At 35.8% G+C, this 19,818-nt stretch overlaps 1 protein-coding gene across 1 annotated transcript in view; it reads right to left on the reverse strand.

Annotated features, from left to right (window-relative positions):
• The window catches only part of LOC129727164 (uncharacterized), a 78,980-nt gene that overhangs the window by 24,263 nt on the left and 34,899 nt on the right, over positions 1-19,818 (reverse strand). Inside the window, exons 4-8 of the mRNA XM_055684687.1 lie at positions 4,383-4,546; positions 3,941-4,220; positions 2,965-3,819; positions 2,762-2,906; positions 2,407-2,707 (exon numbers count right to left, since the gene is read on the reverse strand). Coding sequence (XP_055540662.1) covers positions 2,407-2,707; positions 2,762-2,906; positions 2,965-3,819; positions 3,941-4,220; positions 4,383-4,546 — 1,745 coding nt within the window. The remainder of the gene's footprint in view (positions 1-2,406; positions 2,708-2,761; positions 2,907-2,964; positions 3,820-3,940; positions 4,221-4,382; positions 4,547-19,818) is intronic.

Genomic DNA, 19,818 nt, shown 5'->3' on the forward strand with positions numbered 1-19,818 from the left:
TATAGATTTCATAGATTCTATAGATTATTATAGATATTATAGATTTTATAGATGTTATAGATTTTATAGATTTTATAGATTTTATAGATTTTATAGATTTTATAGATTTTATAGATTTCATAGATTTTATAGATTTTATAGATTTTATAGATTTCATAGATATTATAGATTTTATAGATTTTATAGATTCTATAGATATTATAGATATTATAGATTTTATAGATTCTATAGATATAATAGATATTATAGATTTTATAGATTTTATAGATTTCATAGATTCTATAGATATTATAGATATTATAGATTTTATTGATTTTATAGTTTTTATAGATTTTATCGATTTTATAGCTTTTATAGATTTTATAGATTTTATAGATTCTATAGATATTATAGATATTATAGATTTTAACGATTCTATAGATTCTATAGATATTATAGATATTATAGATTTTAACGATTTTAACGATTTTATAGATTTTATAGATTTTATAGATTTTATAGATTTTATAGATTCTATAGATTTTATAGATTTTATAGATTTTATAGATTTTATAGATTTTATAGATTTTATAGATTTTATAGATTTTATAGATTTTATAGATTTTATAGATTTTATAGATTTTATAGATTTTATAGATTTTATAGATTTCATAGATTTAATAGATTTTATAGATTTTATAGATTTTATAGATTTTATAGATTTTATAGATTTTATAGATTTTATAGATTTTATAGATTTTATAGATTTTATAGATTTTATAGATTTTATAGATTTTATAGATTTTATAGATTTTATAGATTTTATAGATTTTATAGATTTTATAGATTTTATAGATTTTATAGATTTTATAGTTCTTATAGATTTTATAGATTTTATAGATTTTATGGATTTTACAGATTTAATAGATTTTATAGATTTTATAGATTTTAAGATTTTATGAATTTTATAGATTTTATGGATTTTATAGATTTTATAGATTTTATAGATTTTATAGATTTCATAGATTTTAAGATTTTAGGAATTTTAATGATTTTGTAGATTTTATAGGTTTTATAGATTTTATCGATTTAATAGCTTTTATAGATTTTATAGATTTTATAGATTTTATAGATTTTATCGATTTTATAGCATTTATAGATTTTATAGATTCTATAGATATTATAGATATTATAGATTTTAACGATTTAATAGATTTTATAGATTCTATAGATATTATAGATATTATAGATTTTAACGATTTAATAGATTTTATTGATTTCATAGATTTTATAGATTCTATAGATTTCATAGATTTTATAGATTTTATAGATTTTATTGATTTTATAGATTTAATAGATTTTATAGATTTTATTGATTTTATTGATTTTATTGATTTTATTGATTTTATTGATTTTATTGATTTTATAGATATTATAGATTTTATAGTTTCTATAGATATAATAGATATTATAGATTTAACGATTTTATAGATTTTATAGATTTTATAGATTTTATAGATTATATAGATATTATAGATATTATAGATTTTATAGATTTTATTGATTTAATAGATTTTATAGATTTTATAGATTTTATCGATTTTATAGCTTTTATAGATTTTAGAGATTTTATAGATTTTATAGATTCTATAGATATTATAGATATTATAGATTTTAACGATTTTATAGATTTTATAGATTTGATAGATTTTATAGATTCTATAGATGTTATACATTTTATAGATTTTATAGATTTTATAGATTTTATAGATTTTGTAGATTTTATAGATTTTATAGATTTCATAGATTTTATAGATTTTATAGATTTTATAGATTTTATAGATTCTATAGATATTATAGATATTATAGATTTCAACGATTTTATAGATTTTATTGATTTCATAGATTTTATAGATTCTATAGATTTTATAGATTTTATAGATTTTATAGATTTTATTGATTTTATAGATTTTATAGATTTTATAGATTTTATTGATTTTATAGATTTTTTATATTTTATAGATTTTATAGGTATTATAGATTTTATAGATTTTATAGATATTATAGATTTTATAGATTTTATAGATTTTATAGATTTTATAGATTTTATAGATTTTATAGATTTTATAAATTTTATAGATTTTATAAATTTTATAGATTTTATAGATGTTATAGATTTTATAGATTTTATAGATTTCATAGATTTCATAGATCTTATTGATTTTATAGATTTTATAGATTTTATAGATGTTATAGATTTTATAGATTTCATAGATTTTATAGATTTTATAGATTTTAAAGATTTTATAGATTTTATAGATTTTATAGATTTCATAGATTTTATAGATTTTATAGATATTAAGGATTTTATAGATTTTATAGATTTTATAGATTTTATAGTTTTTAAACATTTAGACTTATACTCACAGGATTGTCGTACTTTCTCAGCCAAATCGCGTGAATAAATTTGTATGCCAAACCACCAGCTACGGCCACGAGACCCATATACCGGAAAGCTTCTCTTGTGCCAACTTCACCAATCAGGAAACCACCGAAAAACGATCCACTTCCACGACCCAAGCTGAAATGAGCCATTCCAAGGACACCAATCAAAGTAGCAAGAAGATTTTTGGGTGCCAGCAATGCGCAATAAGTAGCCGCGGCAACCCACATAAGATGGCAGGAGAGTGCCTCCATAGCTTCAAAGGGAAAGCACCACCAGGCATTTCTGAAACAAAATTCAACTTATACTAAAATGTATTCAAACTATGAAAGCACTTACTCAATCAAGGAGTATCCCACAAGACGGCAAGCATGAGCAATAAAAGCAATCACTATCAAATTTACATGGCCGACTATCTTGGTGATACGTCCTGCGCCGTACAGGAACGGAATACTGCTAACCGTTCCAACAGTTATAGTTATTCCTGTAAATGCAAGTTTTTTTTAAACAAGTGTCTCTCAGGTATAGCAAATTTAACGAACCTAACAAATAGTTGGGAGCTCCCAACTCCTTCAAGTATAAGAACAGAAAGCTTTCAATGAAACCCCAGAAATTACCCAACAAAAACAAGAACCAAATGAAGATAATAACATGCTTCAGCTTGAGCAAGTTCAGCAGATCCTTGAATACATTATCCGCAGGAAGCTTCTCTCCCAATGGCATCAAGAATACAGATATCGAAGAGATTATCAGCAGTATATCGTACGTATAAAAAGCTGCCGAATAATCTGTATAGCCTAAGTCTTTGGAGAAGAAATCGATCATGATGCCAGTGATGGGAGAAAAAATGGCCATTCCTATACTAGAAAACAAACGCTCCCGTCCAAAATCTCCGCCGTATTTCTCAATCATCGTAAGCGCAATCGGATCCATGATCGTCACACCCGCAGATAACATTGTAGTCGCCAATAAACGCAAGCCAAAATAAATCCAAAACACTTTGTTGTCACTTTCCTTATAATCGGGCGGACAAATGTCCGGTCCGTTCTTACGGAAATGACATCGCTGGACCATGCAATCCGCCGCCAATTCACTAAGCCGCTGATTACTGTTCAGTGTCATGTTCGAAGAAAGCACCAAACCACCACAGCGTAAATCTTCCTCTTCCAAGGCCGTCACGTTAACACCCTGCTTCCAAAGCAGCTTGACCCCGAATCTGGTCTTGAAATCCGTTACCGTCTCGTTGTCATCGTGTTCGATCTCCATTCCCAGCTGTTCTATTGGTTCCCCCAAATCGGGATGCATATCCAGAACGAAGAACGCCGAATCGCCGCTTCCCGCAATTACCCAGCTTTCCTCACTTTCGTCCGAATCGGGCTCGTGTATTATTATCTGTCCTGAAATGTAAGCAAAAACGCTAACCCAGTGATTCTACGCAATTTAGTCAACGTCTATCGTCATCGAAAGTTACGCTAGAGCCGTGGTAACCTCCGATGACAGAATTCTATCAAATCTTACTATCTAGATATGATTCCGTAGTGCTTGGACTTATAGTTGAACTACTAAGAGCATCCATCGTCTTGTTCTTCCGATTGATTTTTTTGTTGATAACCAGTTCAAGGTCGTCCTTATCACCCACATCAACAGGCGGTAATATGGGAGCAAAGGTTGGCGGGGAGACGACTTCAATTTTAGGATTCTGCTCGAACAGTAAACAATGATCCAGACACTGATCCACCACGACATCAATTTCTTCCTCTTCCGGACACTCGCGACTCGGACAAGGCGACCACCAAACCTGCAAAAAATACGAATGAATCACCACGCTAGTGCAATCTCCACACAGACCTCAATTAATGTGTGATTTCTAATTCATAAAGCAACACGTCGAAAATCACCTGGCATGTCAAGGAAATCCACACACACAGCACATGTTGCAACCAGCATAAATTACACATACCTCCACATTTCCTGTCTCCGGGTGCCTCATCACGTAAGCTTCCGGTAGCTTGCCCGGTATTTCCTGCTGTGGGATCAACATCAACGAATGGTGAAATAAGGCATTTAACAGCAGACTCATAATAACAACCGGCTTGTAGCGACCAAACTTGTCCACCAGGAAGCCTGTGTGTATGATGGAGAGAGAATGGCAGAAAAGTTAAAATTAGATTCTACGGATTAGTGGCCTCTAGGTGGCTGCAGACTACCTAGTAAAATTTACGGAGGAAATCTGATTGGCCGAACGGTTGAGTTTTTTTTATGTCATCGCATGCTAACAGTGCACACTGGGCCTGCAGCCGGAACTAGCGACACAAAATCGAAGCGCGTTTGAACATTTTTGAAAATGTTGCCTCTATAAGCGTACGTACTTTGGAGCAAATATCATCGCGATTAAACGATAGTTTCGGTTCCTGGCCCACTGTGAAGTAAATTCAAACCGGGCGAATTCACTAATCTAATCAAATGAGCCGCCCTTCGTCACTCGTCGTTTGCACTTGATTTCGGGCGATCAGGATAGAGATGCAAGCGAGTAGCGTATAGCTTAATTCCATATCATAAGTTGTTATATGCTTGGATGGAATAGCTAATAACATAACGGAAGTTTACACCACAAAATCATTTGAATCTTACAGGTCATTTACTTTAATTGAAAATCTGGCGAATTTCGAGCTCGCCGGTTTCAATTATGCAATGATTCGTTTATCTGTGAAATCATCATCCGAAGATAATAATAATACCAATATTCGGAAATTAAAACAAAAAACTACTATTGGCATAGTAAAGTAGGCAATGTATGTGATTTTTTCGAGGACTCGACAAATAAACACGGGTTGAAGATGTATACCAGACGGAGGTCACCTTTTGCCTTTCTCTTAGAAAGGTATAGCAATCACTTGCAAAACCGAAAGTATAAAAGTGCTCCAAAGGGCCGAATGGCATACATCACTCGACTCAGCTCGACGAGTGTATGTGTATGTGTGTCTGTATGTGCAGATTTTTTTTCTCACTCACTTTTCTCAGAGATGGCTGGACCGATTTTCATGAAATTAATTGCAAATGAAAGGTCTTGTTGTCCCATAAGACTCTATTGAATTTTATTGTAATCGGATTTTTAGTTTAGAGGTCATGTATCAAAATGTAAAAATTATGAAACATCATTATCTCAAAAACTACACAACCGATTTGAACAAAATTGATTTTAAATGAACGGGCTACTTCAAAAACCCTTACCTTTTGAATTTCGTAAAGATTGAACTTGTGTTTCAAAAGTTATGAAAAGAAACGTGTACTGAAGACTATTTAATCTCACTCATGTTTCTCAGAGATGGCTTAACCGATTTTCATAAAATCAGTGTCAAATGGAAAGTCTAGTTGCCCCATAAGACCCCATTGATTTGTTTTGCAATTGGATTATTACTTTGCCTGTTATGTTTAAAAATGTGAAATCCAGCTATGAAAAGGAACATATTCCGAAGACTACTTGGACTCACTCACTTTTCTCATAGATGGTTAAACCGAATTCCACAAAATAAGTGTAAATTTGAAAGTCTAGCTGTCTCATAACACCCTATTGAATTTTACTGTAATCGTACTGTAACTTCGTCTGTAATGTACCAAAATGTGAAAATCACGAAACTTCATTATCTCAGAAACTACACAACCGATTTGAACAATTTTGATATAGAATGAACGAGCTAGTTAAGGGTTAACTGATGAATTGTGATTGAACACGTGGTTTAAAAGTTTGGCTGCCCTATACGTTCCCATTTCATTTGATTATAATCGAACTTAAGCAACCGTTATGTATTAAATTGTAAGTAAAATATCGAAAGTCTATTATCTCAAAGATTGCATGACTTAATTGAACATTACTAGTGTCATGCGAACGAATCATCTCTCAAACTTACAAATAACAAACTTCATAACAAGTTGATATGTGGCTCAAAAGTTATGGAAAGAAAAGAAATTCAAAGACTATTTGGACCTAAAAAAAAAGCTTTGAAAGCTTTGATTGATATATGTGGCCTCAACATAATTTAAATGTGGTATCGTACTATTCGAACGTTCCAAATTCATTGATTCCTTGCGATGTGTTTAAAATCTGAAAATGCACGACGAATCGGCCATAGGATATGATCAAAGTCAAATAACAAATCGTTTGAAATGATTGGTTTTATCGAAATGACAACATCCTCGACTTTTGGCTTCTGGACATCACCTTAATTCTGAATATATTCATATTGGGTGGTATTCGGTCATTTTCAGCAAATTTTCTGGCATCAATCTGACACCGGAAACACTTATATCGGGAGGTATTTAGTTCTTTTGGTTGTTTTCCAGAAACTAAAAGTGGTCGTCTTTGAATTCAAAATGGTGTCAAGGGGCAATGTTTGGTTTCTATACATCATCTCGATTACGTAAATATCCATATTGAGTATTATTTGGTCATTTTCGACTGTTTCCTATAAGTTGCCATTTAGCGATTCAAAATGGTGCCTGAGGTCAATTGTTAGCTCATTCTGGTTCCGGAGATACTCATATCGGATGGTATTTGGTAATTTTAGGCTGTTTTTCACAAACCGGAAGTCGCCATCTTGGATTTCAAAATGGTATTTTAGATAATTTTTAGCCTCTGAGCGTCATTCTGGTTGAAGGAACACCCATATTGGGTGTTGTTAGATCATTTTCGGCTGTTTCCCAGGATGGTCGATTTTAGCTGCTGTGTATCATTCTAGATCCGGAGATACTCATGTTGGACGGAAATCGGCCATTTTTGGCTGTTTTCCAGAAACCAGAAGTTGTTATCCTACAATAAATAATGGTGTCTGAGGTCAATTCTTAGCTTCTTGCAACATTCTGGCTCCGGAGATACTCATATTGGGTGGTATTTGGTCACTTTCGGCTGATTTTCATAAACCGAAAGTCGGCATTTTGGACTTTAAAATTGCCTGTGAAATCAATTTCTGTCATCTGGGCGTAATTCTGGTTCGGGAACATCCATAAATGACGTAGCTTTTTTTTAGGTTTTTTTGACCCCCTCCTCCCCCATCGTAGCATTTTGTCACAAAGTCAGGACCCCCTCTAGATAATTACGTAGCTTTATAACAACCCTTCCCCCCCCCACACATATTTTTTTTTGCAAATTTTATTATCCAAAATATACCTTGAGTCAATAATTAACAAGAAAAGACAAGGAACGAATAAAAATGTCCCTAAGCAGACAAAACAGTGATAAAAAAGAACAATTAGAAAAAATACATTTTTTATCCTAGTTTCATGTTTGCTACGTAGCTTGGCTTGAACCCCCACCCTCCCCCTCGTCACATTTCGTCATAAACCCCCCTCCCCCCTCAAATGCTACGTCATTTATGAATGTCCCCTTCCGAAAACATTCGTATTGAATGGTATTTGGTCATTTCCGGCTGTTTGCTAGACACCGGAAGTCACCATCCTAAAATTCAAGATTGTGTCTGTGATCAATTTTTAGCTTCTGTGCATCTTTGTGGTTCCGGAGATACTCATATTTAATGGGAATCGTCCTTTTCAGGCTGTTTTCCATTAACTGGAAGTTGCCATCTTACAATTCAAAATGTTGTCTGAAGTTGATTTGTGACCCAGTGCATCATTACGATTCCGGAAATACCCATATTGGGTGGTATTTGATCATTTTTCGCTGTTTTTCCGAAACCGGAAATCGCCATTTTGAATTTCATAATGGCATTTGGAGACAATTTCTGGATTTTGAACGTCATACTGGTTAAAGAAAAACTCATATTGGGTGGTATTTGGTCATTTTCAACTGTTTTCCAGAAACCGGAAGTTGCCATCTTACAATTTAAAATGTTGCATGAGGTCGATTATGGAACATATTTGTTACCACTAAAAACATTCATCTGTCAAATATGGTTCCATTTAGTTGATTAGTTCGCGAGATGTGCAGATATTTGTGCAGAAACATGTGCTTCCAGAAGAGGGAGGGGCGTCGAACCATTATGGACATATTTGTAACCTCTAAAAACATTCACCAGCCAAGTTTGGTTCCATTTAATTGGTTAGCTCTCGAGATGTGCAGAAATTTTTGTTTCATTTGTATGGCACCCCTCCCTTTCAAAAGAAAGAGGGGTGTCAAAACATTATGGACATATTTTTTACCACTAAAAACATTTACCTGCCAAATTTGGTTCCATTTAGTTGATTAGTTCTCGAGATGTGCATAAATCTGTATTTTATTTGAATGGAACCCCTCCCTTCCAGAAATAAGGGGGGTCTCAAACTATCATAGGAACTTTTATCGGCAACAAAATCCCCTACATACAAATTTTCACGTCGATCGGTTCTGTAGTTTTCGAGCCTATATGGGTCAGACAGACAGACAGACAGACCGGATTCCATTTTTATATGTATAGATTACAACATCAATGTTTTAGAACCTAAAGAGTGGATATACATTTATTAGATTGAAGCGTTCATGTAAATCTATTTTTACAAATAAAAGTTGGAATGAGAAAGGCTGGGTCTGACCGCTAGGTGGATTAATTTAGGTTTTCTATATCTAAATCACATCCTCAGCCCGTGTTCATTTTTCGCATCCTCGAAAAAATCACTTACATTGCCTACTCTACAACTTAAAATGTAAGTCATAGGACAATAGGACAAAAAAATTCAATTAGTTCATGTAGTATTAGCATACTAAATATTGATTGAATTATTCTAAAAAAACTGTTCGGAATACACTCAACTTCAAGTAAAATTATCATGGATGGACCACGTCCTTAAGTGGAACCAGATTAGCTCAATTTATGAGAAAATTCGAAGAATCTCCAAAAAATCTTCATCGGGAAACAACTTATTCTGTTAATCTGCATGAAAATCACGTGAAGTATTTGTTAATTCCAATTTATTTCAAGAGAATAAACAGTTTATCGTCAGGGTGGTCCTTATATATAGAGTGCATTACCGGTAAACTAAGTAAAATAGTCTGTCGACGGAAACCGACACGGTCGACCAATCAGATCAATAGAAATCTGCGTTTCAACAAGACTACGATTTTTAATAGTACAGTGTTTGCATAATTAAGACGTGACAATTTTCTAGGCTTGAGTAGGCGTACTAGAGTCATATGGAGGCAGATAACAAAAGATACCGCACTCAATTTCGCAACATTTTATTACGTATATTACAGAAAGAACAGAAAACTTAGTTCGTGCTGAGATGTGAAGATGAAGTCTAATTATCAACTGTCTTTGTCAATGTGTTTTAACGTTTTGCATGAAGTGTAATGAATGAACGGGAAAGTATTGACTCTTCAATTAAGTATTTAATTTGTCTTCAGAAAAACAATTTATTGTTTAATTTAATATTGGATATGATACTAGTCGCACCTCTGTGCCATCCCCGACAGTAGGAATATGGCACTCGTCTGAGAACACAGTGGAAAGCTCTTAGCACACAGATTATAATTGCCAACACCACCGTTCGTGTGTTGCCAAAATACAGCAGTTTTTCGCTAGAGGAAGTGCCGGCTATTGTAACCACCGCTGACGTTGCCGTTACCGTACAAAAGTAGCATCTTACGAGAGGAAGAGTGTCACTGCACTGTCGCTACCGCACAAAGTCAGCTTTTTACTATAGACAGTAGTACCGCTGCGGCTACTGCTTAAGCTGCTACGACTACCTCTACTGGTACCCCCGCTGCAGCCACTGGTGCTGGTATCCCCTGCCGCTACTGCTGCTACCTGCTGCTACTTAGTAAGGACCGTGTTGGTGGCCATCCACTAGTAATCTGATTGATTTCAGATGAAGCTGCCTTTTATATAGCCCAAAGAGTTGACTAGGTATAATATTGTGTCGATCGTGTTAGGAAAAGCAAGATTAGACTTGTATTAATGAAAAAAAAACGGCTTATTTACATATGGTACATGAACTCTTTTCACATGTTTGACAAGATACGAATCCAATAGACTAACCCGAGCGCCTATTGAATAATGAAATATTTTTAGAGCCGAAATGGTCTACTCGATCGGTATATTGTCTTCGGCAAAGCTGTTGATGGTAATTTCACCCTAAAAACATGCGCTGTAAAAGAATTGGATGAAAAAGTTTTCGTTGTATTTTAACAAATTTATGTTTGTTGCTCAAATAACTCACAGGATGCGTATTTTCATAAAATAAAACTGAAATATTTCCAAGCTAATATTAAAGTAGGTCTCGTTACGCCACTGTCGTTGTGCCAATTAAAATCAAAAATTGATGTGAATTAAACTTTGCACACGTCTTTGGCTTAGTGAAGCAAAGCCTAGGTGCTACATTCCGATTCGGAACACAACCTTCTGTTTATTATACACAGATTTCGCAGCCAACTGTTAAGTGTGCAGGACAATTGCGGGGCTAGCGCTACGATCCTATTGATACGAACAGTCTCTCCCGAGCAGAGACTCGAACCTACGACGACTGGCTTGTTAGGCCTACATCGTACCTCGAGACCAACTGGGAGGGTGATTTGGCTTAGCAAACTGACCATTTTTCACAGATGGAAAGATTTTTAGAAAAGTTTCATTCAAAGCATTGTAGCTTAGAAACCTTTGTTTGTATAGAAAAACTATCTGAGAATGAGTTGTTGAGAATAATTAATACCTCATTAAAAATATACACTGCATAAATTTTTTTAATAGAATTAATAAAAAATAAACAATAAATTTCAAATGAAAAAAATAATTTTATTGAATTTTTTTCAAAGAAACTCGGAGTTATTACGCAACAGTCCAGGATGGAGAAATGAAAATCAAATTATTTATGGAAGATATTATGGAAAATATTATGGAAGATTACCACAAAAGATCAAAACAATGTGGTCCAAATCTTACAAAAAAAAATGGAAGATTGCATTTTTTTTAAATATTCTAATTTCAACAAACGCAAATCTAATTACCGAAAGAGCGCCAATAATTTCGTTCTGAGGTGCTTCTGAGGTGAAATGCTTTGAACAAAGCATATGCCAAAATGCATTCGCCCTTTTAGGGAACTAGTGTTGTTATTTGACCATTCACAACATCATTTCACAACAAATTGGATGTGCTGTTCATGAGTTATATTTGCTACAGACAATATTAAATCGAAAATTTTCATTCGCCTGAACGAGGGGAGCTCAAGCTAACAGAATCCACTTTGATAAGTGAATGGTCATGAGCTCAAATCTCAATAGAACCAGATCTTTCTCTCTCTTGCTCCCTCTTTCTATCTTTTCTCTCTCTCTCTCTCTCTCTCTCTCTCTCTCTCTCTCTCTCTCTCTCTCTCTTTCGCTCTCTCTCTTTCTTTTTCTCTTTCTCTCTCTCTCTCTCTCTCTCTCTATCTCTCTCTTTCTTTCTCTCTCTGTCTCTCTCTGTCTCTCTCTTTCATTCTCTCTCTGTCTCTCTCTCTCTCTTTCTTTCGCTCTTTCTCTCTCTCTCTCTTTTGAATGGTAGCGTTGTGAACGTTGAAAAATACATATTTTTGTTTTTTTTTTGTTTTTAAAGAGTCTGCCTAATTTGGCATTCGCCTCATATTTTTGTTTTTAAAGAGGCTTTGCCTTAATTGGCATTCGCCCCTAAAAAGCATTTTCTAACGTTCACAATTAACTATCAACATTGCAGCTGCTACGAAAAATAAAACCGAAAAGGGTATTTATATAGGAATTACTTCGATTTAGATTTTGTCACCAATACAATTGTGTGAGCTCGATTGGAAAGGGATAAAAAGTCTTACAGCATATTGAAGTTTGAAATCGCAAATAAAGCTACTGTGCCCCACAATGCTATCAAATGTAATTATGATTGATTAAGATGTATTGTTGTGTGTAGATGTTAAGTTGTATTTGTTTATCTTCGACGTTTGATGATATTTTCAGAATTGTCAGCGATGGAAAAAAAATCACCTCTTGCAATTTTATAAACTAAGCCTAAGATGCATTAACATCGTCGTCAGTATGCGAGTAAATAATTATCGGAGTTGGTACACTCTCTTCGTCTTCCTGCTTAGATATATTTTTTGTTGTTAGTGTACACCACAAAATGTGATTCTCAATATGACCAGCTGAAGTTACTAGCTGACCCGGAAAACTTCGTCCCGCCTATTTTTGTGTTAATTTAATAAATTTAAACATTGCAAATTCATTGTTTCCTTGTGATATGCTTATATCGTTTGAAATGATTGGTTTCATCGGAATGACAACATCCTCGACTATTGGCTTTTATACATCACGTATATTCCGGAAATACCCATTCTGGGTGGTATTCAGTTATTTTCGTTGTTTTCCAGAAACTGAAAGTGTTCATCTTCGAAATAAAAATTGTGCCCAGGGTCAATGCTTGGCTGCTAAACATCGTTTCGTTTACGAAAATATCCATATGTAGCAGTATTCGGTTATTTTCGGCTGTTTCCCAGTAGTTGCCATTTTACAATTCAAAATGGTGTCTAAGATCAATTTTTATCTCCTTGCATCATTCTGGTTCCGATGATACTCTTATCACTTAAGGCTATTTTTCAGAAACCGGAAGTCGCCAGCTTGGATTTTGAAATGATATTTGGAAACAATTTCTGGTCCCTGAGCATCATTCTGGTTTAAAAAACACCCATTTTCGGTTGTGACACTGGAAGTCGCCATCCTACAGTTCAAAATGTTGTCTGAGTTCGATTTGTGGCTTCAGTGCATCATTTCCGAAAATACCCATATTGGGTGGTATTGGATCAATTGCCGCTGTTTTTCAGAAACCAGAAGTCGCCATCTTTGATTTTAAAATGGCATTTGGAGACAATTTCTGGACTACGAGCGTCATTCTGTTTAAAGAAACACCCATATTGGGTTGTATTTGGTCACTTTCGGCTGTTTTCCAGACACCGGAAGTCGCCATCTTACAATTTAAAATGTTGTCTGAGGTCGATTTGTAGCTTCAGTGCATCATCACGATTTAAGAAATGCCCATATTGGGTGGTATTTGGTCATATCCCGCTGTTTTTCAGAAACCGGAAGTCGCCATGTTGGATTACCATGTTAGAAACCGGAAGTTTCCATCTTAAATTCAACAATGACGTCTGGAGTCGAAAATTTTTCCTGCTCTCAAAAACCTCAACATATCAAACATTATGGACATGTTTGCCAAACCTAAAAATATCCACCCGCCAAATTTTGGTTCCATTTACTTTGTTATTTCTTGAGATGTGCAGAAATTTGTGTTTCATTTGTATGGAACCCCTCCCTTCCAGAAAAGGGGGTTGTCTCGAACTATCTTAGTCACCTTTCTTGGCCCCTAAAACCCATATATACAAAATTTCACGCCGATCGGTTCAGTAGTTTCCAAGCCTATATGAATCAGACAGACAGACAGAGCTGCATTTTTATATGTTTAGATTCGTACGAACAGACCCGATCTATTCGTATTCATTTGGCTGATGATCGTGATTTTTTGGTAAAAAAAAGAAAATGACATGACAAAATAAAAGTAAATGAAATGAAATGACACTACTCTCATTTAACTCAATTGAGCCAATGTGTGCCAATTTTCAATTTCTATAACAAATTTTAAGCAGAAGATTTCAGACTCTTGTCCTTAATTTGTGCTTTTCATTTTCTTTGATACATTTGCTTGTATTTTTAAAGTGTATTCTCGCTGATCCCAGCTAATCTCGTGGTACGATGCTGGCCCAACAAGCCATAATTGTCGTATGTTCGAATCCCGAAAATTCCGATAGCGAAATGTAGCACCACCAAGAAAAAGAATATATTCTTGGTATATGCAGCACCTAACTTGTATCGTAAGACGTTGTATAGTAAGACGTCTACGATGTTGAAAAAATTCGGAGATTAAATTGCGTAAATTTAAATCGCTTCTAATAAAACAAACTGATGTTGTCATTGTAACTGTATAGGTTCCATTTCCACAAATGTATATCGCAACAACGAAATAAATTAGAACAGCGTCTTCCATCCTGCACCCTTCCCTGAATTCATACTGTTGTTTGCAAACTGCTAACCGGAACAAAACGGTTTATTAAAATCCTCCGACATGTTATTATAGCCGCCTTGGCACAGCAGCGTAAGGCATTATATTTTGCACACATTCTTCTCGCGTCTGCTAGCGCGGCTCGAACCGGAGGATCATCCGAACAAAATCGACCCAAAATGTACAGACACAAATACACCCACTCAGATCTGTAGCCCCTTTGGAACGAATTAATGCGCGATAAGCATGGCTGCTTGCCTCTTCGAAGCCGTAACACTGCCGAAAAGAATGTTACCCAGCCATCATCGTGGCATAAATGTAAAACCTGAAGGAGAACGTTAATGTAAAATAATTTGCCAGGCTGAGCGGCTTGTTTTAGGCGATGGATAATTAATTTTACGCCTGATTAAGCAAACAATTTCTCGTTTATTACTCATGCCACGTTAATGTACATATACATCTCGAATCGCTGGAATCCGATACAATGAGGATCTGTGTCTCAACACACATCAATCTCTTTACTGGCACGCGTTAGGAAATGAACAATGCTGATAAGATGGAGTGTAGATATTTTGATGCTCTAACAAGACATATTTGCTCAGACATGATGAGTAGCATAATGCGTGTGTGAACTTAATACAAATTCGTTACAATTCGACGTCTATTTTGAATTGAAACTTTATGACGTGATTACTTTGTAGGAAGCACGTCTCCTCTAATTGGTTTTATGATGAAGACGCCCAGTACTTTGTAAGGGTTGGTGTATGCATACTAACTAGAAACAGTGAACACTTATTCCAACAATCGTCGCTCCACGAAAGTTATTTTTTATTACATGCATAACTATGTTTCTCTCATTATAATTTGCCAAGTCAAAGGGAGAAAAGAAACAACTAAATATACGGTATAGAATTCCTTTTCCCGCCGCCTGTAGCGGTTAGTGCTTGTAACATGAAATGGTAAGCTTTAAAGCTATTAATGAAATATACGAATACTGCATAGAAGCTGTCGGGTACTCCGTACACCTGCCAACACACGAACTAACTTCGTTGCAGGTGCCGTTTCGGATGAAACTAGCTGGTTATATTTGCCTATTGCTCATAAGTTCGGGCGGCGGTTGTGGAGTGGAACCTCTTAACCTGCCAGAGCCAACACGGTGCCAGTACCTCCACATAATGGTATTATCAACCATCGAAAGCGCTCTTGCCACGAGTCTGAAGCCAGTGCGGTTGCGATACGCTGCGTAGAATGTTTAGCCTTCTGGTGCCGGAGCGAAAGAAACAGCAATAGTCGACAATTCGCTTTGCGATGGAAATGGGCCAATACAAGCCATACAACAACCCCTCCGCAAAAGATTTAATCCAGTACCTCGAAAACGGAAAGCTTTTGATAAATTATTGTATTTGTTCATAATTTAGCAAGTTCCGTAGAAAGTGCTTGTGGCTGCCTAACCGGCAAAACTCTGTTCACGTGCGACTTTGCAAATTGTGAGCAGCTATATATGCGCATTGTTGTAAATTGTCGAAACGGAAGGGCTGATGTTAGGACGCTTTGTGCGGTGCAGGAAAAGATACTTTTCATGTTATGTTTGCCAGCGTTTCTTCCGAATGTATGTACGTGAATATTCTTGCAAAGCTTGTGCCATATTGATGACACATAATGCAACAAACTAGGGAAGGCTAAGAACAACTTTAGCTCTTCCAAGCACAACACTCTCTCTCTCTACATAAGAAGATTTGTTTTGATTTTGAAATTGTCATGAAAATCAGTTTTGCTGTTTTGCTTCCATGTTCGAATTCAAAAGTTTCATTGGTTATCTACCCGATAGGTAAAATATATTTGTACACCAAAGGTGTAATAAATTTATAGAAAATATTCAAGACGCTGCTGACGATTTATATATATATATATATATATATATATATATATATATATATATATATATATATATATATATATATATATATATATATATATATATATATATATATATATATATATATATATATATATATATATATATATATATATATATATATATATATATATATATATATATATATATATATAGTTTAGTTTAGTTTATTCATTGTCTGATAGCGTAAGGCAAGCCTTTTTAAATGCTATCTCCGGAATGTCAGCGTTTGTCTTTTGCAGGTTATTATAATTATTCTTATTTGCTATTACTATCTGTTGCAATACTCTAGTAAGCTCCTTAAAAAAATGCTTCTGACGGTGCACGCTTTACAGAGTTTGGAAGAGCGTTCCAATTGACCACACCAGCCACAAACAGTGAATTGGCGTAACCGGATGTACTGTAAGCTGGAACCACTAGATTTTGACACCGCTGTCCACGGAGGAAAGTTAACTTTCTGTATAGTGGTCCCGGGGATTGTAACTTAATGAGCTTATATAAAAATACACAGGAACGGTAGACGAAAAACTGTTTCAATGGACATCCCAGGAGGTTCGGCTGCAGATGGGTTACGGAAGAAAAGCGATTCAAATTATGTACGTATCTAACGCAACTTTTTAAAGCCACGTGCAACCTATTCATAGCAGCTGCGCTAGGCTTAACGTGCAAAACATCAGCGAATAATAAATGCAGCAGGATAAGACCCTTGAACAACTTTAACTTAGTTCCGGTTGACGCTGAAATAGTGGTGCAACGCAATGTTCGCAGCGCCGCATATATTTTTCCGCATTGCTGATAAACCATACTATCCCAGGAAAGGTCGCCACAAAACGTAAATCCCAAATTATTCGCAGTTGTAGAATATTGGATACACTGGCCATTCATTACCACTTCGGGCACGGTCGTTGAATCCGAACGGTTGTTTCGGCGGTTTTTGATCAGTAGAGCAGTACTTTTAGAGCTGTTTATGAGTAAATTATTTTTTCGTGACCACGAGAATATTCGGACTAAGTCGGCGTTAATCATGCTTACGATATCAGCTGCAAGGATGTCAGTTTGAGCGATGTACAATTGAACGTCGTCAGCATACATTTGTATGGAGCAGTACTTAAGCACGTTTGGAAGATCGTTGATGTAACAGCTGAAGAGTACAGATCCTTGTGGAATTCCAGAGCAAACTTCGGCACTACGTGATAGGCGCTGGCCACATAAAACCGCTTGCATGCGTTATGAGAGATATGATTCAACCAGTCGGATAGCCTCGGTAGAGAAACTAAACTGAGTTCTTAGCTTCCTGCACAGCGTATGATGGGATACCGTGTCAAAAGCTTTCGAGAAGTCCAGCAGAAGCAGCACACCAATTCCATTTTTATCCGATGAGCGGCCGATGTCGTCTGCAACCTTTAATACAGCGCTTTTTACACTCTGCCCTTTCTGAAACCCAGCTTGATGTTCGGAAAGTAGGTTGTACTCTCTAAGAAAGGCAGATATTTGCTGTTCAATGAGTTTTTCGAAAATCTTGGACAAAGCACACAGAATGCTTATTGGTCGCAGATTCGTCAGCGTGTTCAAGTGAGTTTTTTTCTTAATTGGCAGAACGATTATTTGTTTCCAGGCGTCAGGGAAGGTTGCAGTTGTAATTATCTTGTTGAACAGAAATGTAATATGCTCAACAATTAGAGGTAGAAGAATTTTCAGGAACTTAATTGGGATGCCATCGGAACCTACAGCATTTGACTTACTTTCCCAGGCAGCATTCGTTACTTGCCATGGTGCAATGGTACTGAAGCCAAACGAATCGGAGTAAGCTCCTGCGTTGTCTGTGTGACGATACGGAGGTTGCACTGTAGTGCAGTTGGAAAGAAAAACATCGTTCACTTCGTCTGGATCAAAGTTACAGTCCTGTGGGGAAACCTTTCTAGTAACACCGAAGTACGCTTGTTTCACCCTACAAATCACTAAATTGGCACGGTTCCTTAATGTTTTATAATGTTGGCGTTTTAGTTCTTTCAAGTGCGACGGAGACCTTAACCACTCTTTGTATGCCAGCTCTCTTTCCACGATAGCTCGCCTAACGACAACGTTGAACCAAGGGTTCAACGCACTACTCGAAGCGGTATATGTAGGTCATGGATTTTTTTAATGTGAAAATTAAAGAAATTCGTCAGCTCATCAATATCACTCAAACCGTAGAATTCGTTCCAGGGCACAGACAATACTGCTTGGGCAACGGCTTGCGCATTGAAGTTTACGTAGTCTCGAAAGGTTTGGTTCGGCTGTGATCGGATAACCTCGAACTCTAATGTTGCAAAAATTATAACGTGTTGGGACAGCCCAGAAAAACTTACTTGGTCGAAACAACGTACTTTAGATCTGATATTTGTAACGAACAGATCCAGCTGAGAGCAGCCCGTATTATGAAAATAGGTAGGTTCATCCCCTAAACATGTCAGAGAGAACGATTCGAACACCGAGGTAAGATTGTTGCGTTTTCTGCTAGGCTGTAAAAGATCAGTATTCAAGTCGCCGATTACAACAATATTTTCATAAGAATCTGACAGCTCACACATTCTATCAGCTAAGAAGCGGGAGCAGTCGTTATCGGGAGGGTAATAAATCACTAACAGCAAGACCTTCTCATTATTCACGTTGATATCGAGAGCGAGGCATTCTGTTTTATCCTGTGCGTTATTGGTGAGCTCGGTACAGAACAATTTGGTGCAACGTAAATTAGTTCGGAAGTACACAATGATACCTCCTCCTCGACTATAACCACGATCATTGCGCAGCATGGAATATCTCGGGATAGAGATGCAATTGTCACGTATGTTTTCTGTTAGCCAACTTTCCGTGAAGCAGGCTATACTGATTTTAGGGTTTTGAAGCGTAAGCTTAAGCTCGTCAAGTTTTCCAAATTTGCGTGCACAGAGACTCTGAGTGTTACCGTGCACTATATTCAGTTTTCCCGGTAGCAACACGGCATTCATCACTGCACCTGGTATATTCGCTGCTGTGGTAGTGTGGTTGCTACGTTGTGCCATTGAGGATTAAGAAGCATTTTTCAAGAGGCTGTGGGATAACTAATATATAACTGTTAACATTCTTCATTCTACTTTAATTCTACATCAATTGTACAAACATTCGTCATGCAATAACCGAAAAGCATAAAAAACAAAATATACAAACTTTAAATTCGACAAGTCAATTTCGGGTGAGTTGCTCTAGTTGATCGATGCTGTGGACTGCGATGGGAGGGCCATCAGGATTCCGCTTGACATGTACGATTCCCAACTTTGTGAAGACAGAGGTAATGCTACCGTCCTTTTTGAGCCGTAACGCCGATTGCTTGATCCTGCGCGCTGCTACAGGCAGGTTTTCGTTGATGTAAACACGTTGCACAGTGGTCCAATAAAAAAAAAGTGCAAAAAGTGGAACTTAAGTCCATATCGCCTTTTACCTTCATCCTAGCTTAATAATGTCTTCAGAGCAATTGTTTGTATGAATGA

This window comes from Wyeomyia smithii, chromosome 3 (genome assembly GCF_029784165.1).
Source record: "Wyeomyia smithii strain HCP4-BCI-WySm-NY-G18 chromosome 3, ASM2978416v1, whole genome shotgun sequence".
Classification (NCBI taxonomy): Eukaryota; Metazoa; Arthropoda; class Insecta; order Diptera; family Culicidae; genus Wyeomyia; species Wyeomyia smithii.